General features: G+C 40.2%; 2 protein-coding genes across 5 annotated transcripts; one reads left to right on the top strand and one right to left on the bottom strand.

Moving 5' to 3' along the window:
• pals2a (protein associated with LIN7 2, MAGUK p55 family member a) lies at positions 1 to 12655 on the top strand. 4 transcript variants are annotated; one of them, XM_059339303.1, is made up of 13 exons: positions 1 to 22; positions 3126 to 3211; positions 4653 to 4771; positions 6302 to 6454; positions 7107 to 7256; positions 7471 to 7698; positions 9814 to 9945; positions 10164 to 10266; positions 10386 to 10451; positions 10550 to 10711; positions 10795 to 10997; positions 11080 to 11208; positions 11624 to 12655. In XM_059339303.1, the coding sequence occupies exons 3-13, from the start codon at positions 4655 to 4657 to the stop codon at positions 11798 to 11800; spliced, it is 1620 nt and encodes a 539-aa protein (XP_059195286.1). In that variant the 5' UTR covers positions 1 to 22; positions 3126 to 3211; positions 4653 to 4654; the 3' UTR covers positions 11801 to 12655. The 4 variants fall into 4 exon arrangements, with proteins under 4 accessions (XP_059195286.1, XP_059195283.1, XP_059195284.1 ...); XM_059339300.1 differs by lacking the exon at positions 1 to 22 and adding an exon at positions 341 to 454; XM_059339301.1 differs by lacking the exon at positions 1 to 22 and adding an exon at positions 474 to 1039.
• Positions 12656 to 13648: 993 nt separating this feature from the next.
• gsdmeb (gasdermin Eb) lies at positions 13649 to 19450 on the bottom strand. Its single transcript, XM_059339556.1, has 10 exons — positions 18735 to 19450; positions 18157 to 18379; positions 17878 to 18070; positions 16996 to 17170; positions 16385 to 16505; positions 16189 to 16293; positions 15813 to 15940; positions 15550 to 15715; positions 14625 to 14698; positions 13649 to 14534 (listed from the first exon to the last, which is right to left on the bottom strand). Exons 2-10 carry the CDS (start codon positions 18359 to 18361, stop codon positions 14313 to 14315), a joined length of 1389 nt encoding a protein of 462 aa, XP_059195539.1. The 5' UTR covers positions 18362 to 18379; positions 18735 to 19450; the 3' UTR covers positions 13649 to 14312.
• Between the last annotated feature and the right edge of the window lie 838 nt (positions 19451 to 20288).

Below are 20288 nucleotides of genomic sequence, written 5' to 3'. Positions count from 1 at the left end.
CTGGATAAAGTAACCGAATAAGGTCAACAGGTTATTGTATGTTTTAATATCTTGGCCAAATAATTGTTTTGAACTGTGAACTCACAAAATTAAAGTGTGTACAGGCTACTTTCAAACCCAGTCAGACAGTATTTTACATTTCTGATTAGGGGTTCCTTGCATTTGTCACATTACACGTTTTCTCAACTACCAGTATTGAATGTAGGGGAAAGTTTACAGTAAATCATATGGGTGGTTTCAACAGGCAGATATAACCTGGACGGCATTGGCTGTCATTAGCACATCAGTGTGTGTGTGTGTGTGGACAGGCAGCTGACGGGCTCAGACACACACACACACACACACACACTCTGCTAATCACTAACCAGTTACTGTTGTTCAGTTGGTCTGCGGATACCGAAACTGAGATGGAGGGAAGCATGAGAGCGTGACTGGGAGGTACTGGTTAAACTGGGTAATGTATCATTCATTCATTGTCCCAGTTACTTTAATAACGGCCTCAGCATGGGACACTCACGGTCAGCTAACGTTAGCGAGCTAGTTTAGCCACATGCTAATACGGTTAGCTAATAGCTAATCACTAGAGCTGCAGCTTAATGTATTAAACCAGTACAGTTAATGTATTAAACCAGAACAACTCCGCAGGGAACCGACCAGATACATTAGCTGGGTTCATTAGCTGAGTGTGTGTGGTAACATGAAGGAATCCTCCAGTCTGGAGAATATTTAACGTGTAAGGGCATGCTAATGTTTGCTAGCAACCATTAGCATCGCAACGCTGCCTACTGATTAGCTACAGCTAGCAATGCTAGCAATCATTAGCATCGCAACGCTGCCTGATTAGCTACAGCTAGCAATGCTAGCAATCATTAGCATCGCAACGCTGCCTGATTAGCTACAGCTAGCAATGCTAGCAATCATTAGCATCGCAACGCTGCCTGATTAGCTACAGCTAGCAATGCTAGCACCAGCTTGGGACGGGACTAGTGGAGAGAACACCATGAAGGACCTGACAGCAGCTTCAGGATAATATCTTCTAGTGAGATCTATAATATCTTATACTATAATATCTTCTAGTGAGATCTATAATATCTTCTAGTGAGATCTATAATATCTTATACTATAATATCTTCTAGTGAGATCTATAATATCTTCTAGTGAGATCTATAATATCTTATACTATAATATCTTCTAGTGAGATCTATAATATCTTCTAGTGAGATCTATAATATCTTATACTATAATATCTTCTAGTGAGATCTATAATATCTTATACTATAATATCTATCAATATAAGATCTATAATATCTTATACTATAATATCTTCTAGTGAGATCTATAATATCTTATACTATAATATCTTCTAGTGAGATCGTGTCGTGGTGCAGGGTTAGGGTTAGTATTAGGGGCAGTATTAATGTGTGCCGCAGCTAATTAGCTGCTAAAGGCTAGTTTAGCTCCGTTACATGGTCACACGTGCCAGTGCATGTGGAGCTGACAGCAGGTTAAAGGCTGCAGCTACACATTGTTTGGTTGTTAGACTGACTTACTGTTTATTATATTAACTCATCTACCACTGAACACACCGCGCTCAGTCCCAGCTGCTGTTCCTCGTGTTTCTGATGGATAACTAACATATAGGCGGTGTTGCGTTCAATGACTGGAGCAGCAGTGTGCTTTGATAAGGCTAACATAGAGGCGGTGTTGCGTTCAATGACTGGAGCAGCTTTCTGCCTTTCAGCCCGGATCACTAACATAGAGGCGGTGTTGCGTTCAATGACTGGAGCAGCTTTCTGCCTTTCAGCCCGGATCACTAACATAGAGGCGGTGTTGCGTTCAATGACTGGAGCAGCTTTCTGCCTTTCAGCCCAGTACTGAAGCTGGCTCCTAGCGTGTGAATGGACTCAAACTGGGTGACTGTTATGTAATATAGCATGCAATACTTTACGAATGTATCGGCTTCAATTCCTAGAAATGTGAACTCTCTGGTACCACAGTCCAAGCATTATGACTGCATTATAACGGCATTAAAAGGCTCCTTTCCTTTCAACTATATCATCACCCTGTTAAAATAATCGCCTAACTCATTTTTTCAAGTTTTGCAGGAAACACAAAAAACTCCACCAAAAGTGTAACATATGACATTTATTGATCATTTCACTCTAAAAGGATGTAACAAAGGATGGCTACTGGCATAGTAATAACACTGTGTGTAAATTATGTAACTTAAGAGAAATAAATGACTTAGGCAATTATTACTATATATTTGCATAAACTCCCAAACACTATCAGTACCTTAGATTTTTGAATGTTCACCAAGATAAACACACAGGTGGACAATTTATCGTTGAAAAATCCCCTTTTCAAATGTTAACTAGGGTTGTGTTATTGGTAAGATATCTGATTATTAATATGTTTTATGATACATGGGTTCAATTGATTGTGATATATTACAATTAAAAAAGATATCTTAGAGAAACTGTCCTAATATACACACCCATTGTGACACTAAAGTTAAATGATAATTTCTTACATCGCTAATATCGATATTACTGTCTAGCTACAATGTAAATCTAAACATTCCCTAAAATATATGTTCAGAATTTATTGAACATATGTCAGACATTTTTTATTGGGTTATTATTAGTGTCGGTAAATGGTGCTACTCAAAAGAATTACTTAGTAGCAGTAATACATGGATAAGTTAGTTTAACATCTATAAAGAGCTTATGAAAACAGCTTTAACAATCTTCATAGTAATCACATAAAATGAAAGTCTTCTTTTAGTTACTTTTGATCTTTTTAAACCCACAGAACACAATTAATACTTCCCAGACAGCCTCACTCTTTCTGTGCTGGGCTTTATCTTACTTGGTAGGAGTAATGAGGGTTTTTTTAAACAGACATTGGTCATGTGATTAACTTGGCCAATCACAATGGCTACATTAACAATACTATTAAATGAACTGGAGAAGTCTGAGCAATGAAGGAAACCCTTGGCTGGGAGAGGAACTAACTTACCAACATGAGCTGCTTTTATCGAAACCCAGGGAGTTATTGTGTCTAGGACAATTTTACTTAATAACAAGAATAATTAGATTTTTTTCCTACATTTACTCTTTCAGTTCAGAGAGTCCAGATGAGTGCTTTGTAGAAAAACGTGGGGCTGCGTGTCCGAGTGCTGCACTGATGCTTTGAGCACAATTTGTAGGTGAGTTTGTGCCTTTCTTGTTTCTTTTTTACCCTGGATGATAATCTGCCTTATTTGCTGTGTGGAGGGAGTACACTATTGAATTTATGATGTTTATACAGTTAAATATGGCCTATGCTCTGCTAGTCCATATTTATGTTTGTGCACATACCCCCTAAGTCATTGGCCGGGCTGTTTATGCCTCCCTCTGTTTGGAGATCATGTTTGTACTGAGCCCCTAAGGGCCTCCCTGTGTGTGACTGGCACAACTTTTAGCCAGAAGGACACGTCTTGTGTCATTCAATGGCCTCTTTGTCATGCCCTTAATTCATTAGAGCTCTCTGTGCTGACATGCACACAGAACACAAATGTTATTTTTGTGTCTCATGCATCCATACTGTTTCTGCATGTTGTAAACATAAGCTTGATTCATTTCATGACATGGCTTGTAGAGTATGGTGACCTTAGCCTACACAGCACTAAACTGACCTGAGTGGGTTTCCTGCCTTCCCCAGTCCTCCAGTTGCTCTGGTTTTTGTAAGCGGGCAGTTGGGCGGCTTTTGAGAGAATATCACTGTCCTGAGCTGAGGAATATTAAACATGACTGTGGCAAATGCAAAGTCTGGCAAAGGTAAGCTGTCAAAGACAAAGTCCTCATTAATCTTTTGCACAAGAACTGATGTAATGTTTTGTGCAAAATTTGACATTTCATTACCATTTGAATGGTTCTGTGCCCACTGCCCAGAGATACTTGTGTGGGTGTATTTGCTGCTGCTTCTGAGCTTTTTACATTTCTCCCTCTGTGGGACATACAATAGTCACTAATGGCAAGAAAACATTTTTTAAGATGTGATGCACTTGCAAAACAGCCAACTGTCTATTAGCTCTCATAGTGACAGCATTTATTTCTGTCTACTTTTATTTTCAAACTGAGAAAATGCAAATGACTGCTTATTCTGCTGAAAAAAGAAAACCCAAAATGTATTAAAAACCCTTTTTAACGAGAAGATAATTAATGGGTGTACAGAAATATATCTTTTATTCAGTTTATTGACATTATAATAATTGAATCTGAAATGACAAGCTGTATTTGTCAGGCTCCAGTTTCTTGCTTTGTGCTCTCAGCCTCTACAAGGCAGATCTGTTAGTAGAACAATTCTTTTGTGACTCTGCGTGCTTGTTGCTGCTGCAGTGGAAATATGGGATGTTCTCTGTGAATTGGCCCATTGATAGACTGTCCACGTATTGTTCTTGCCTTGTAAGCTCTTATTATAGTCACATTGTTTTGTTGTCTTTTTCATCTGTGTTTTCATTGGCTCAGAATTTTAATTTATTTTAATTATCACTGGCTATGAGATTTGTTTGTCACCAACATATCTGCTCTCAAGCTCAAAAGAAGTAAAGCGTGTCCTGGCATTCTGTTAAACCGATCTGTGACATTCTGTATTTTTTTCCCCCTCAGCCATGCAGCAGGTACTGGACAACCTGAAAGACCTGCCAACAGGCTCAGGAGCCAAAGATATTGACCTCATCTTCCTCAGAGGCATCATGGAGAGCCCCATCGTCCGCTCCCTTGCCAAGGTAAAAACAACCCACACTCAGATGTGATGTCATTAGCTGGTCACGAGGCTGTAGCTATAGTTTCGATGTAAATTGTGCATAAAAGGTTTTTATGGTCACTTCAGGTGGTTTTTGCCCTCGTCGAAAAAGAGTTGATGCATTAATTGGGATATGGAAACGCCTTTGCTGAACAAGTTCTGATGTTGCAAACATTTAACTTGCATGACTGATCTGCTGTAGGCATCTTCCCGGGTAATATATTAATTTGTCTTTGGACCGCATGAGACATGGCCATGGCCAAAACTTGCCCAACTGAACCAAATTCCTGTTCTTTTTTCTATTGTACTTGGGCAGGAGGCCATGGCAAATGGCTGTGCTTATGGTTTAGCAACCTCCACTTCTTCTGTTGTATTTACTGGTGCATTACAGCCACGGCTATAGCACCAACTTCTGGTGTTTCACTCCGAAACAGTTGATTGAAACATGCCAAATACATTTTTCTTTGCAACAAAAAGTTCCTTTAAATGCTTGACAATTAAATAGAAACGACTAATGTAAGCCTGAGGAAATGAATGTGTAATAAGTGTCTCATGTCGCCACACGTCCAGAATGGCGACAGCTTCCTCTGAAGCTCGGCAACACATCTTAACCAAAAGGGCAGTGGTTGTTTTTTAGGGCTGCAGGGTGAAATCGTTCAGGCCGATCTTTCTCCCTCTAAAACATTATATGATTATTTATGTATGTACTACCTCTTGTAATGTGGTACCCCATGAAGTTAACTAGTCTTGCAATGTGCCCACTGTTCCGGTGTTGAGGTTCAAATTACTGGCAGGAAATGTCTCCTGGCGAGGGTGAGGTATAACTCAGCTTCCTTAGAAGAAAGAAACAAGCATCAGATCTGTTATGTGCAGGGTGGAACAGCTCATCTCCTCCACTTCTATTCACTTGAAAGGAATGTAGAGCATCTGCTTAAGCTTGAGTACACAGAAAAGATTCCCTTTTAACACCAATTAAAATCCATTTTGTTTAACACAGCTAAAAGTAGTTGACAGCATGAAGAACAAATGGCTTACATAACAGAACTCCAATGCAGATTTAGGTCACAAGGTTCATCTACCATATCTATGAATAGAATGATTTCTATAGAAAACTTGTCACAAAGGCAAGCTCTTGTCCTCATTTCTAGCTGACAGAGCACTGGTTTTCTTGGTTATTCCATTTTTTTAGCTGCTACATCAGCTTGTATGTACGTTCCAGTGTGGTGTAATCTCCAAAAGCCCTACACAGTATATAAACTCATTTGTGTTTGTCTTCTGCCTCATCACAAGGATAGTATGAAAGCCATAATGTTTGGCATAAAAGTCACAAGAACATGGCTTTTTTTAAACATTCTTTATGTTTGGACAGCAGTTTGTAGGTTTATTTTGATTTTATTTAATGTGTGGCACTCTGAACTCTCAGCGAACCGCCTGATAAAGGTCATTTGTTGTTGTGTGTGTGTGTGTGTGTGTGTGTGTGTGTGTGTGTGTGTGTGTGTGTGTGTGTGTGTAGGCCCATGAGCGTCTTGAGGAAGTTAAGTTAAAAGCTGTGCGGGATGATAACGTTCAGCTGGTCACAGAGATTCTGGATTCCCTCAACAACCTGCCAGAAAAAGATGCTGCCACTGCTGAGCTTGTCAGGATCCTCCAGGAGCCGCACTTTAAGGTATCTTCTTCTTCTTGTACACAGTTTCTACTGGGTGAAATGGGGGTCAATGGACCAGAGATTTCAAGAGTGAATGGTGTACTTTGTGATCTACTTGTGTGGCAGTGGATGTCAGAGCTTGTTACACCATCCTTTGCTTAATATTCTCTGATGTGGTGGCAGCTCTGCTTCCTTGTATTCTCAACCACTTGCAAGCTGCAGCATGGGAGGGTGGGGGTGTATTTCCCTGGGCCAATAGCAGGCTGAGTTATGTGAGTAAAGTCAGGGGGAGAAGACCCTGTCACCTACTGTTTCAGTAAATCTACACATTTGCTGAAGCAGTTTGTAGTCTGACCAATGCTAACTCTGTGTTGTGGCCGCTTGGGTAAGAACAAGACTGACTTATCTTCTCTGTATTATTAGCTGTCCATGCAGTCTTAAAAGTGTCTGTTTATAAAATGATTTATGTCTTTAATATTTCATGGTAATATATTATATTAAAAGCATGTTGCTCTTTTGGGTTTTGGTAGAACTGCATAGTATCAACAATTGTTGTTTTTCTTAGTGAGAAAATGTGTTGGAAATTTACTTTAAGATCTTTAAGTACAGAAATAATGAACAAGAGTTTCTAATTTATGTCTGTACTCTCCTGTTCTTGTTTTTTCTGCCTCAGTCTTTGATAGAGGCTCATGACAAAGTGGCTACAAAGTGCTATGAAATGCCCCACACTGCGGTGAACAGCAATGCCTTGTTTACCAGTACGCTCATGCCAGCTGATGCTGTGAGGATGATCGGCATCCAGAAGAAAGCCGGGGAGCCGCTGGTAAATTAGCCAGACATTTATATCAACCACAGCTCTACAGAGGAAGCATCTGTTGTACTCCTGTCCAGTTTTATTGACTATTCGTTAGAGCAGGGTGACTCTGTTTTACAGAGTAACTCGACATGAGTTGCTCCTTGCTCAGCGACAGACCAGCCGTGCCTGCTGTGAGTTATGATGTGCCGAATGATACTAAATGACTCTTACTGTGTTTCAGGGGGTAACGTTCCGTGTGGAGCGCGGAGATATGGTGATCGCGCGGATCCTGCACGGCAGCTCGATTGACAGGCAGGGCATGCTGCACACAGGGGACATAATCCGCGAGGTGAACGGTCGGGAGGTCGGCAGGAACCCCCATGAACTCCAGGAGCTGCTGGGAGACTGCAGTGGGACCATCACACTGAAGGTCCTGCCCAGTTACAGAGACACACCGTCACCTCCACAGGTTGGTGACGCAATACCAGGCTGCATTTCATGTTTTCCTGTCCAGTGTTTCAACTGTCCTGTTACAATGGGAAATCTAAATTGAATACTAGATTTTTTTAATCAGCTCTATTAAACTTGATTGAAATCTTGAAATCAGTGTGTTAAGTACTCTGGATGTGTTGATGTGTAAGTCCTGGCGTACCAGGTGCTGTTAGGACTCGTACTGTATCTTTCAGGGATTGGGACTAGAGCTCATACTGTATCTTTCAGGGATTGGGACTAGAGCTCATACTGTATCTTTCAGGGATTGGGACTAGAGCTCATACTGTATCTTTCAGGGATTGGGACTAGAGCTCGTACTGTATCTTTCAGTTATTGGGACTAGAGCTCATACTGTATCTTTCAGTTATTGGGACTAGAGCTCATACTGTATCTTTCAGGGACTGGGACTAGAGCTCATACTGTATCTTTCAGGGATTGGGACTAGAGCTCGTACTGTATCTTTCAGGGATTGGGACTAGAGCTCATACTGTATCTTTCAGTTATTGGGACTAGAGCTCATACTGTATCTTTCAGTTATTGGGACTAGAGCTCATACTGTATCTTTCAGGGACTGGGACTAGAGCTCATACTGTATCTTTCAGGGATTGGGACTAGAGCTCGTACTGTATCTTTCAGTTATTGGGACTAGAGCTCATACTGTATCTTTCAGTTATTGGGACTAGAGCTCGTACTGTATCTTTCAGGGATTGGGACTAGAGCTCGTACTGTATCTTTCAGGGATTGGGACTAGAGCTCGTACTGTATCTTTCAGGGATTGGGACTAGAGCTCGTACTGTATCTTTCAGTTATTGGGACTAGAGCTCGTACTGTATCTTTCAGTTATTGGGACTAGAGCTCGTACTGTATCTTTCAGTTATTGGGACTAGAGCTCGTACTGTATCTTTCAGTTATTGGGACTAGAGCTCATACTGTATCTTTCAGTTATTGGGACTAGAGCTCGTACTGTATCTTTCAGTTATTGGGACTAGAGCTCGTACTGTATCTTTCAGGGATTGGGACTAGAGCTCATTCTGTATCTTTCAGGGATTGGGACTAGAGCTCATACTGTATCTTTCAGTTATTGGGACTAGAGCTCATACTGTATCTTTCAGTTATTGGGACTAGAGCTCATACTGTATCTATCAGTTATTGGGACTAGAGCTCATACTGTATCTTTCAGGGATTGGGACTAGAGCTGCCTGACCTGCGTGATCTCAGAATGCCAGGCTTCTGAAAGTGGAGCTGGCTGAGGGTCTATTAATAACACTCCTCACACTATCTGGGACACTCACTCTATTCACTGTAGCATCTCCTTCTTACAGTAACAGGCCCAGCAGCTGACACGGACCAGCACTACGTCAGGTTATGTCAGTGACCTTTGTGCCACGAAGGATTAAATGATCTCATTCTACTGTTCTGATGTGTGCTTGTTGGGTTTCAGTCAGAGTTTTACCTTGTGAATTAGAAGACTAATTGGATATGATAAGTGTACTCATTATAGTTGTGTAGGTATTTTGGTATTTTAAGAGCTGTCAGACACGTTGTTCATTTGTTCTACTGTAGGGCTGCACACTAATTGTTTTATTGTTATTGCCATGTCAACATGTAATGAAAGCCTGTGATATTGCACTCAGGGACTTTATGAGTCACTTGAAAACTGTTCTTTAAAATATATCATTCTTTTCTTCTTCATATTTCTTCTTTGCGTTTAGTTTAGTGAATATGTTCAGTAAAAGACTGTTGGAATAAGTTACTCTAATGTTTCTTAAACTAAACAAACTAAACATTTGTTTATAGAAAGCAGCAAAAAAAGTAGAGCTGAGTATACTTAATATCTCTTTATTTAGCACATTATTGGTTCTGAAATATTATTGTTATATTCAATGTTACCACATATTTTCCTAATCTTGCAGCCCTATTTTACAGCAATGGAAAAGTGATAAATGATAAAGGATAAATAAATAATCTTATTAATATTATTTAGCTAAATGTGACCATATTTTATTAGGGATTCTAGGTATTGTTTTCTATTATTATGTATATTTTCTCTATGGTTTAATCTTTGGTATCTTATTCGGACCCTAAATTGTAGGTTTTTCTGAAGCCCCACTTCAACTATAATCCGGCCACAGACAACTTGATCCCCTGTAAAGAGGCAGGCCTGGCCTTTTCCAAGGGAGACATTCTTCATGTAGTAAACAAGGAGGACCCCAACTGGTGGCAGGTGAGTTGACAAATCTTGCTCAGCAGTGGTGGTGAAGAGCTTATTATATATATAATATATAATATATAACAGCTTATTAGAACTTACTGTTGAAAGCTGTAAGAGGTGGCAAAAGATATGGAGGAATATGTTTGTGACAGATATCTAGGCACGATAATCCTTTTCCTATGTTAAATATTTAAGCCAATCATTCCTGAGCTACTTTGACTTCCATGTAGGCATGCAAAGTTGTTGGTGGAGCCACTGGTCTCATCCCCAGCCAGTTCTTGGAGGAGAAGAGGAAAGCTTTTGTGAGACGAGACTGGGATACTTCGGGTACAGGTCAGTTCAAATCATGTTCACACTCAACAACTCATTCACTCCCTGCAACTTATCATCATGTTAGAAAACTCTCTAGCACCACCATGTGGCGACCTGACACTTTTTTTTCTCTTTCTCAGGGATGCTCTGTGGAACTGCAAAGAAAAAGAAGAAAAAAATGATGTACCTCACTTCGAAGAATGCAGGTGTGCATCACCACTGGATCAAATTTTCCTACATAAGAAAGATTTTGTGAAATGTTTGCATCAAAGTACTAATCCGGCCCGTGAATTTCCTTGAACAGAATTTGACCGTTACGAGCTGCAGATTTACGAGGAAGTAGCCAAGATGCCGCCTTTTCAGAGGAAAACGCTCATTCTGATTGGAGCCCAGGGAGTTGGGAGGCGGAGCCTGAAGAATCGACTCATTGTTGTGAACCCTCTGCGATATGGAACCACCGTACCCTGTGAGTGCTTGAGACAGACAGCGGACGGGATTAGATTGTCTGCAACTAAACTCCATTTAACACCTCTGACCTTTGACCTTCAGTCACATCTCGCCGTGCGAGGGAGGAGGAGCGAGACGGCCAGAACTACTGCTTTGTGACGCGGGAACAGATGGAGAAGGACATCAAGGACAGCCGTTACCTGGAGCACGGAGAATACGACGCCAACCTCTACGGCACCAAGATCGACTCCATCCATGAAGTGGTGGACGCAGGCCGCACCTGCATCCTCGACGTCAACCCTCAGGTTAGTCACAACACTTCCAATGTTTAGATTTCAGTTTTTTTCCCCTTAAAGCTTTGTTTGTGACGTTATGTTTTCTGCCCAGGCCCTAAAAGTGTTGAAGACTGCTGAGTTTATGCCATTTGTGGTGTTTATTGCTGCTCCTGAACTGGACACACTAAGAGCTATGCACAAAGCTGTGGTAGATGCTGGACTTACTACCAAATTACTCACGGTACGTTTTGAGAAGATTTAAGGTTCCTAAACACTTAAAAATGATAACTGACCTTTCAGGGGCTACAGCTCATGAAATCAGGGCTGTACCAAGTAGTTTAAAGCTTCAAAGCTTCATCTATAACATACAAATTCATTGTGTTAAACCTTGTATTTCTGCACAGCTGCAGATAAAGATTAGGCTGCACTAATGTTATTAGTGTTGTACTATTTGAAGAATTAAAACCCAGCTAGCTGAATAGTGTAATTTGTTGGAAAACGTTGAATCATTTTCAAAATGTACATGTTTTTATGTAATGGAATACTCCGCTTCCATCCATATCTGTTGGCATTTAGCTTTTCAAAAACATTTTCGCTGCCAGATGTAAAATGGTTGTGTCCATCATCCTAATGGGCTCGATCTCTTTCTGTAACAGGAAAACGATTTGAAGAAGACTGTGGACGAGAGTGCCAGGATCCGCCGGGCATACAGCCACTACTTTGACCTGACTATTGTCAATGACAATCTGGACAAGGCCTTTGACAAACTGCAGGAGGAGGTAGAGAGATTATTCATCGAGCCGCAGTGGGTTCCAGTCAGCTGGGTCTACTGATGTCCTACTGTCCCAGCTGCTAGGCTTTGGGACGAAGGGACACCTGAAGGGACAGAGGACTCAACACTGTTCTGCTACATGGACAGAGTTGGACATCGACCTGTGTGAATATGGGTCTCGCACAAAGCTGCATCAGAGTCACTTTGATCTGAATTGCCAGACTCCTTTCAAGGACACTATGCAACTCACAACACACAGGAAGTGTACTTATTTATTGGCAAAATATTTTTTAAAGAATCATTATTATCCATGCGGATTGGAAAAAATACTGGCCCTTGTGTCAGGATGTTTTAAAAGCAATTGCAATTTTTGTCATGTCCTGTTTAAATTCTACATCTATATGTGAGATTAAGTGTATTTATTCTGCAGAAATGAGAAGAGCTTGCTTATTGGAGAGAACGATACCTCAGTGTTACAGTTTACAGTGCATATGCCTCCAGTACTTCATCTCGTCATTCATGTAGAATAGTGTCATATTTTTGAGACCTTTTCCTCTACAAGGCCACGTTGTTGCTCTGCTGTATTTGCATTTCAAACTGTTACAAAATGGAAAATGTCTTGCCAGTCACCGCTTGATGTTGTACAGAAGGAAAAGTAATATTGTAGTGTTTACCCCTTATTTCTTTTTCACTCAAGCACAACAGATTACATTAATTATGTTGATTGTTTGTCATAGATTTGGATCATGTAAGTAATTCTGACTGTTAGGCCCGTTGATATGGTGCTCTCTTTGTGTTTGAAAGAAAGACTTTCCACAGGACTCTAACAGGGTACTGCATCTCAGAGAACCATCCCTTTTGATGTGATATTACTAAAACTTAACTGTTTTAAATAAAGTTCATATTTACTTAATAAGATATATTTTACAAGAATTCAGAAAATATGTATTTTCAGATGTCAAATAAATAACTGGTGTTTTCTAATGATCCTCTTTGGTTTTGCTTCACTCCTTTGGCAGGAACTTGACAAACGGGTTGAGATATGCGTTCATGACTTGGAAGAGAAAAAAGTGTGTCAAGCCAAACTGGTTTAATGGGGGACGACGCCATTTTTACGATTCATAAATGATGTGGTCTGAAGTAAACGCGACCAACTCCCAAATCCATAAAGAATGCTAAAACTCTTATGTCACTAATCACTAATCCACTAGATTTTTACAGTTAATCGTTGTTTACTGCTATATTAATGTCTTGAATGTCTCCAGTCAATTCCTGGAGGAAAGCTTTCATGAGACGCGACTGGGATACTTACATATATACTGGGTATACTGGGTGCAGGTCAGTTCAAATCATGTTCACACTTGCCAACTCATTCGCTCCTTACAAGGCTTTATAGTTTTCTAGTGGAGATTTTGTGAAAAGTTGGCATTAAAGTACTCATCCAGCCTGTAAATTGCCTTGAACAGATTTTGACTGTTATGAGCTGCAGATCTATGAGGAAGTACCCACAATGCTTCAGAGGAAAACGCTCCTTCTGATTGGAGGAAGCGGAGAGAGATGGCTCTCTGACAGGAAGAGATGAGAATACGACCAACCTTAATGAAACCAACATCGACTATGCATGAAGTGGTGGATGCAGGCCGTCCCTCAGTCAAAAGCTCTGGTTATTAGAGCTTTTTATTATATATATATATATATATATATATATATATATATATATATATATATATATATATATATATATATATATATATATATATATATATATATATATATATATATATATATATATATATATATATATATTAATTAGGGTTATTATATTTTCTGCCCAGGCCCTTAAAATGTTGAAGACTGCTGAGTTTGTTTGTGGTGTTTACCAGGACTGTAACATGAGATCAAACCCTCAAATGATTCATACATGTTTATTTTAATAAGGTGAGAGGTTTTAGTTGGCAAATGAGACATTTGTATAAATATACAAAATGTAATTCGATGAGAACACTTAAAAAAGTTCAGGTGATCTTTCAGATACCAGGCACATTCATATTTAATGGCAATACTCCAAATAAGATACCGAGGTGTCACTGGACCCGTATACTTTCTGTTTCATTCACTAAAATGATTTTCAGGTTAGTCTGCATTTTGAAGCTAATGCCCCCAGCAAGTTAAAAACCAACCACTGAAAGAATGAATCTGATTTCAGTTGTGATCCCACATTAGTATATTTCAGCAATATAGCTTATGGTTATTCTTAATAAACCATGGTCACTGAATATCTTTATATTTGACTAAACCCCAACTGGTAGGGTACTACCATATTTTTCATAATTAGTAATCATCTCAAATTGGATAATTTTATGATTCTGAAATCAGTTTATTAAAAAATCCCAGAATATCCCTGAGGTTGTCTTCAAAATCTGAGGTCCACTTCAAAATCCATCACTAATGGACTAAACTGATTTACTTTTGACTTTTTTTTGACAATTTGTGGTTGACTGATAATCTCCATGATCCTCTTCAGCTCGTTCAGTGTAGTGTTTAAAGTCTGTTGGATATAAAGGTGTGTTGAGTCAGCCGGCCAATGAGGCGAGGCCTCTGACAGCGATGCAGAGGACCAGCGGCAGGTGTCCCGGCAGCTGTTTTATTTCTGTCTTCACTGTGTCTCCATCTCTCTTCAGGGACACATTGGAGGAGGCAAACAGACGTTGACTCTTCTCATAGACGTCGTCTGTCAGCGCGGCCCGGCCGGCGCCGCTCAGAGGCAGCTCGCCCTCCCCCGAAACACACTGCACCTGGACAGGTAGACAGGAAGACAGGTGGCATTTAAATCAATGTGATGCATCAAGAATCACATGTTGTGTTGTAAAACTGACTCCACTAACCAGCAGCTCCAGAGCCTCTAACACCGGCAGGCTGCAGCACGTTCCCAAGACAGCAAGACAATCACTTTTCATCTCTGAAGCACAAAGACACAGAAACAGATACATGAAAACACAGCTGGACGAAATTACCTTTTACCTTTTACAGATTGAGAACTAAAAGCAACATTTTGATAATAAAGGGGAACTTTGTTCAACCAGGAACATATTTCCCATGTTTCTGTGTGACTGGGACTGATGGGGAACAATATTTGACATTACTGAAGCATTCAGTGAGCGTGCTGTTGCCAGTTTACTGTGTAATGTAAAGAAACACTATGTCCACAAAAAGTGCTTGTTTTTATCACTGACAGACTCAGATTGTTAATATTTGACAACATAGTGAAAAGAATCCTCCAGAGAATTAAAACATCTTAGCAACAGGTTCAGTCTCTGGAGCTTCACCCTCCTCCGCCTGTTCTTCTCTCTCATTTTATACTTTATATATAGTATATACTATTTATATATAGTCTAGTTCTCTCTATAAGCTTTTCTTCTGCATTATCTGGCTCAAATAAATACAGGCAGCAATTGACTTCACAGACCTCCTCTACATTGCTGAATATATCGCTGATTTCAGCAATGACATTGAAAATCTTTTAGTTAACACTAAGCCGTGTTTTAACTCTTCCCAGCGCTCACATATTCCTCCGTTTTCCAGGCAACAAGTCGCCTCTCCAGAGAGGCAAAGTGACTTCTTCATCCTTCCATAATGTTGTCAGACACGTATGATAAGAACCTGAGCCAGCCAGTGGCAAGAACAAGCACTCTAAGTAGCTCAATACTGGATCCAATTTAAAAAAAAACATTCATCACTTAAACACAAAAACGTAGGAAAATAGGATCCAGGTTGAAACACAAATGTTCCGCTTTAGTAGAGCTTTCTCACCATCCATGGCGCTGATCACCAGGTGAAGAGCTGTGAGGACTGGTCTGGACCCCTCTTGATCAGATCCCTCCAGAAGGTCCAGAATTGCTTGGATGCTCTGTTTTTGGGACTCTGTTGCTGTGACATCACTCAGGGCAGGTCTCTTATCCAGGCACACCTGGTCCAGCTGACAGAAGACAAAGAGATTTAAAAGCCGATCATACAGAAGTTCATAACACTAACTCACAGTAGAACTCTTTGTTGACCTCTCTGTCCCAGCTTACCACACTCTGAAGTGGACTGACTGCCCCTCTGTCCTCCATAACTTTTGTGATTTGCTTAAGCAGAGCTGACTTTGTGTTGGCAGGAAGAGCTGAGAGCAGCTGGAAATGATTGCTCAGTCCCTCCAGCTCTGAATAAATACAAAATAGACAGTTTATCATCCACCTCCATAGACTAAATGTGTGCATGAAGCAGAACTCTTGAACTATGCACAGCACAAGTTCACACAAAGACTTTATGATATAGGTCAAAGCACACGTTAGCAAGCAGTTATCGTTCCATTATGATAAGACAGACGGCTTCCAATCTCTAGAGGCCCAACATGCATTTCTGAACATGTCATGTTTTATGGCTGCAGAGAAGAAAACAGTAATTTACCTTGTGTAAGGTGGCTATTTTCAGAAGCAGAGGCTCCAGAGAGTCCTTTCTTAGCAGGACCATCCACTTCAAAACCACCACGGGTGTCCGACATCAGACACAGCCCTGTGGAAAATACGACGAGTTACATTTCAAATGATCCAATGTGGAAGATGACTGTAAGAGTGTTCTGGGCTGTGTGTGAAGGATTCCTCACCAAAGCGTCCATCATGTTTGATCTCTAGCTCTATGAGGGCGTAGGCGATGGTGGTATGAATGGGAATTTCCATGGTCACATTACTGTCTTTACTCAAGTTCCCGTTCTCCTTCAGTGAAAACTGCAAATATGCAACAACATAGCAGACATGTGAGATCACACACACAATAACAGTTGCTGGTGTGTTTGCTTCCAATGGATGTGAACATGAGGATGTAGCTGCAATAAAACTTAGTATCAGAATCATTTTTTTAGTCTATCTGACATGAACAGTGAATGCTTTGATGTCAGTCTGTCTCAATAAAAGAGCAAAAGCTTCTTCTTCCTCTCTGTTATTAAAAATAACTCAGAGAGGAACCAACTATAAAACAGGAAGAGAAATCACATTTTTCACCAACTGCTGGCAAGGATTTCAGTATAAAAAAATCTCACTTCTTGTGGATCTCACAGTTACATTTCAATCTGGGGAGAGGATTCTATACTGAGCGGGAAATACCAAAACACATTGACAAAAGGGAAATGATTGCATTCACTCCTGGAATCATGTTGATGATATAAACAGTGAAATATTTTCTGTTAAGAGTGGTTAAAGAACAGGTTTCATACTGTACTTTTGGGGTCTTGGGTCCGCAGAGACTCAGACCTGCTCCACACTGTCCCCCCTGCTGCACCTCCTCTATGACTGAACAGGGCTGAGTCGTCACAATACGCTCCTTCACAATCCCAAACGACTGTTTGTGTTTCTCCTTCGTCTGCTGGACCAGACAGTGGGACATGTCCAGAAGCCTGAGACGTTGAATTAGGAATAACATTGTAATGTTTTACAAAGACACGGTATTTAAAGATTAAACATTTCTGAAAATGTTTAAATATTTAGGCTAATAGTTATGATCAGGACTCATGCTGGTTAAAAAGTGTAACCTGGTGAAATGAAAACATTTTTGCCCTCAAAGGAAACAAGAGTGGCTCAGTTGGTAGAGCAGTTGCACATTGATCGGAGGGTTGGTGGTTCGATCCCCGACCATGGCAGCTACATGTTGAAGTGTCCTTGAGGAAGATACTGAACTAAATTAAACTAAACTAAACTGAACTAAATGTCTCCTGATGCTGCGTTCATCAGTGTGAGGATGAACCTAGTGGCTCCAGCATGAATGTGTGTGTGACGGTGAATGAGTCTGTAGTGTAAAGTGTTTGGATAAAAGTGCTATAAGTGCAGTCCATTTACCATAACAAGAGGGATTCACATTCATGATGTGTAATGTAAAATAACTATTCTTCCTGAACTAAAACAAGCAGTTCTCTTGTGAGTGTTAATATTCAACCTAGCCTCCAGTTTTTTTAAGTGCGACTTTATGGTCGGACAAAGATCATTCTTCCTGTTTGCAGATCTTTACCACTCTGCACATCACATGATATGTATAGTGTTTTTATTCCATGTTGACCCTGTTTAACACTAAGAGAAAGGGAAGTGGGAACAGGTGAGGGGAACTCACCTTTCTTTGGAGTCTCGCAGCAGCTTCTGCACATCCACTTCGTCCTTCTTCAGACTGCCGAAGGACGACTGGAGCTTGGAGGAGTCTTTTCCCTCCAGACTCACACCAGAGAGGGGGAACTTTGCATCGACTGTCCCGCTAATGTTGTCACCAAATGTCCCATTGTATTTAATGAAGTCTAACTCTATGACACCTGTGGAGAGTGAAACATTGATGTTTTCTATTATCCTAAATGATAAATGAATATAACAGAGTAACTTAGAGGGGTTTGATGCTTACCTGGCTGTATAGGCGTGTCTCCTGTTAGTATATCATTGAGGGTAAAATCAGTAGGAATATACTTGGGCCTCTGCCAAAACCAGAAACGCTTTCGCTTCACCACCACGGTCAGAAGAGCGATAGTGTCATTCAGGCTGGACACTGGAATCAGCAAACCTCCATGATCCACCTCTTCCACAAAGTTTCTGGTGGCTGTGGCAAACATCTCCCAGCTGGATGAAATCTGAGGGAGTTAAGGAAGCAAGATATGAAAAGATAACAGAATGAGGACTTATATTATGCAATCAATGTCACAAAATGTAAGCTTTTCTTAAAGCTAACTCCAAGTTTGGCTGCTGACTCAGCAATCCTCCCAACAACCTTTTTTTGTTCTCATAACTACTTCAATTCATAACACTGGCTTAAATTTACAACATATAAAGACAAACAGAAAATGATAATATAAAGAATAGCCTTCTTCTTATTGAAAACGTAGCTGCATGCTAGTAGGATCAGCAAACTCATCAGCCTCCAGTTGTTGTTGAACAAAACAAAAACAACCATCCAAACAAATTAAATGCCCACGTGTTGACGCTTACCTGAAGTCTTTGATGTAATGCAGAAGCTCCGGGAGAGAAACTCTGCTGCGGCCAGACTTCAGCAGGAAATATGTTCTTTCACTGAGCAGAAGGACCGGAGAGAAACCAGACTTCAGCAGGAAATATGTTCTTTCACTGAGCAGAAGGACCGGAGAGAAACCAGACTTCAGCAGGAAATATGTTCTTTCACTGAGCAGAAGGACCGGGAGAGAACCAGACTTCAGCAGGAAATATGTTCTTTCACTGAGCAGAAGGACCGGGAGAGAACCAGACTTCAGCAGGAAATATGTTCTTTCACTGAGCAGAAGGACCGGGAGAGAACCAGACTTCAGCAGGAAATATGTTCTATCACTGAGCAGAAGGACCGGGAGAGAAACCAGACTTCAGCAGGAAATATGTTCTTTCACTGAGCAGAAGGACCGGGAGAGAACCAGACTTCAGCAGGAAATATGTTCTGTCACTGAGCAGAAGGACCGGGAGAGAACCAGACTTCAGCAGGAAATATGTTCTTTCACTGAGCAGAAGGACCGGCAGAGAAACCAGACTTCAGCAGGAAATATGTTCTGTCACTGAGCAGAAGGACCTCCCTCTTGTTTTGGACAAAGACGAGCAGAGCTCCGCCTCCAGGACGCTGCGGGTGTGTCTGACTACAGAACACAGCAAAACAAGGAAAACACCTAGGTAAAATAAAATAAAAAACAAAATAATAATAATAAATAATAACAATAATAATAACAATAATAATAAAATAATCATGATTTTAAAACAATGTTATTACATTAATAACATTTTAATTTCTATTCCCTTTGTCCCCTTGAACTGTACTCTCTGGACATCAAACAGCATTATTAGGCCTATATATACTATATTAGTATTAGTATACTATATATATTACTAACATTAGTATTTGTTTTCTTTATGTACACATTTAGTCACAATTTGCCTAAATAAATTCCTTGCTGAAATATATATTCTAATATAATTATGTGACATCACCTAGCTGCTTAGAATATTAATTGAAAGAAAACAGTTTTTTTTTTTTACTAACTACAAGACTTCAGAGTCAGAACTTCACGTTGCTGTGTCCAGATGATTTACCAGCACTGTAAATCCCATAGACTGTATAAAATACTGTATAAAATAGGTAAATCCACTGAGGTCTTTGTCTGTTTCTGCTCGACGGCAGTTTGTTGCCATCTAGTGGAAAGAAACTATTCACCAGCTTCACTTTACATCGTATTCACATATTCTCTGATTCAGATCAGATCTAGTCAGCAGTACTTCATTTTCAGTTAGTATTGTATTTAATTCCTTACTGATACTTTTAACTTCAATGATCTGTTGTGTTTTCTTTCCCTATATCTGGTATAAGCTCTCGAGATAAAAATTATCAGCATCTTTTCCTTCTGACCAACACTTTGTACTGTGTGATGTTTTTTTTGTTTTTTTTTATTTAACCTTTATTTAACCAGGGTTAGGGTTAGTGTAATGGAAGTTGAAGGCTCGAGGGTCCATAAACAACGTTTATTTGTTTTGTTGTTACAAAAGGTCAAA

The sequence above is a fragment of the Centropristis striata genome, chromosome 8, assembly GCF_030273125.1.
Source record: "Centropristis striata isolate RG_2023a ecotype Rhode Island chromosome 8, C.striata_1.0, whole genome shotgun sequence".
Classification (NCBI taxonomy): Eukaryota; Metazoa; Chordata; class Actinopteri; order Perciformes; family Serranidae; genus Centropristis; species Centropristis striata.
The sequence above is the reverse complement of the archived record's forward strand: the minus strand, read 5'-3'. Positions and strand labels throughout refer to the sequence as shown.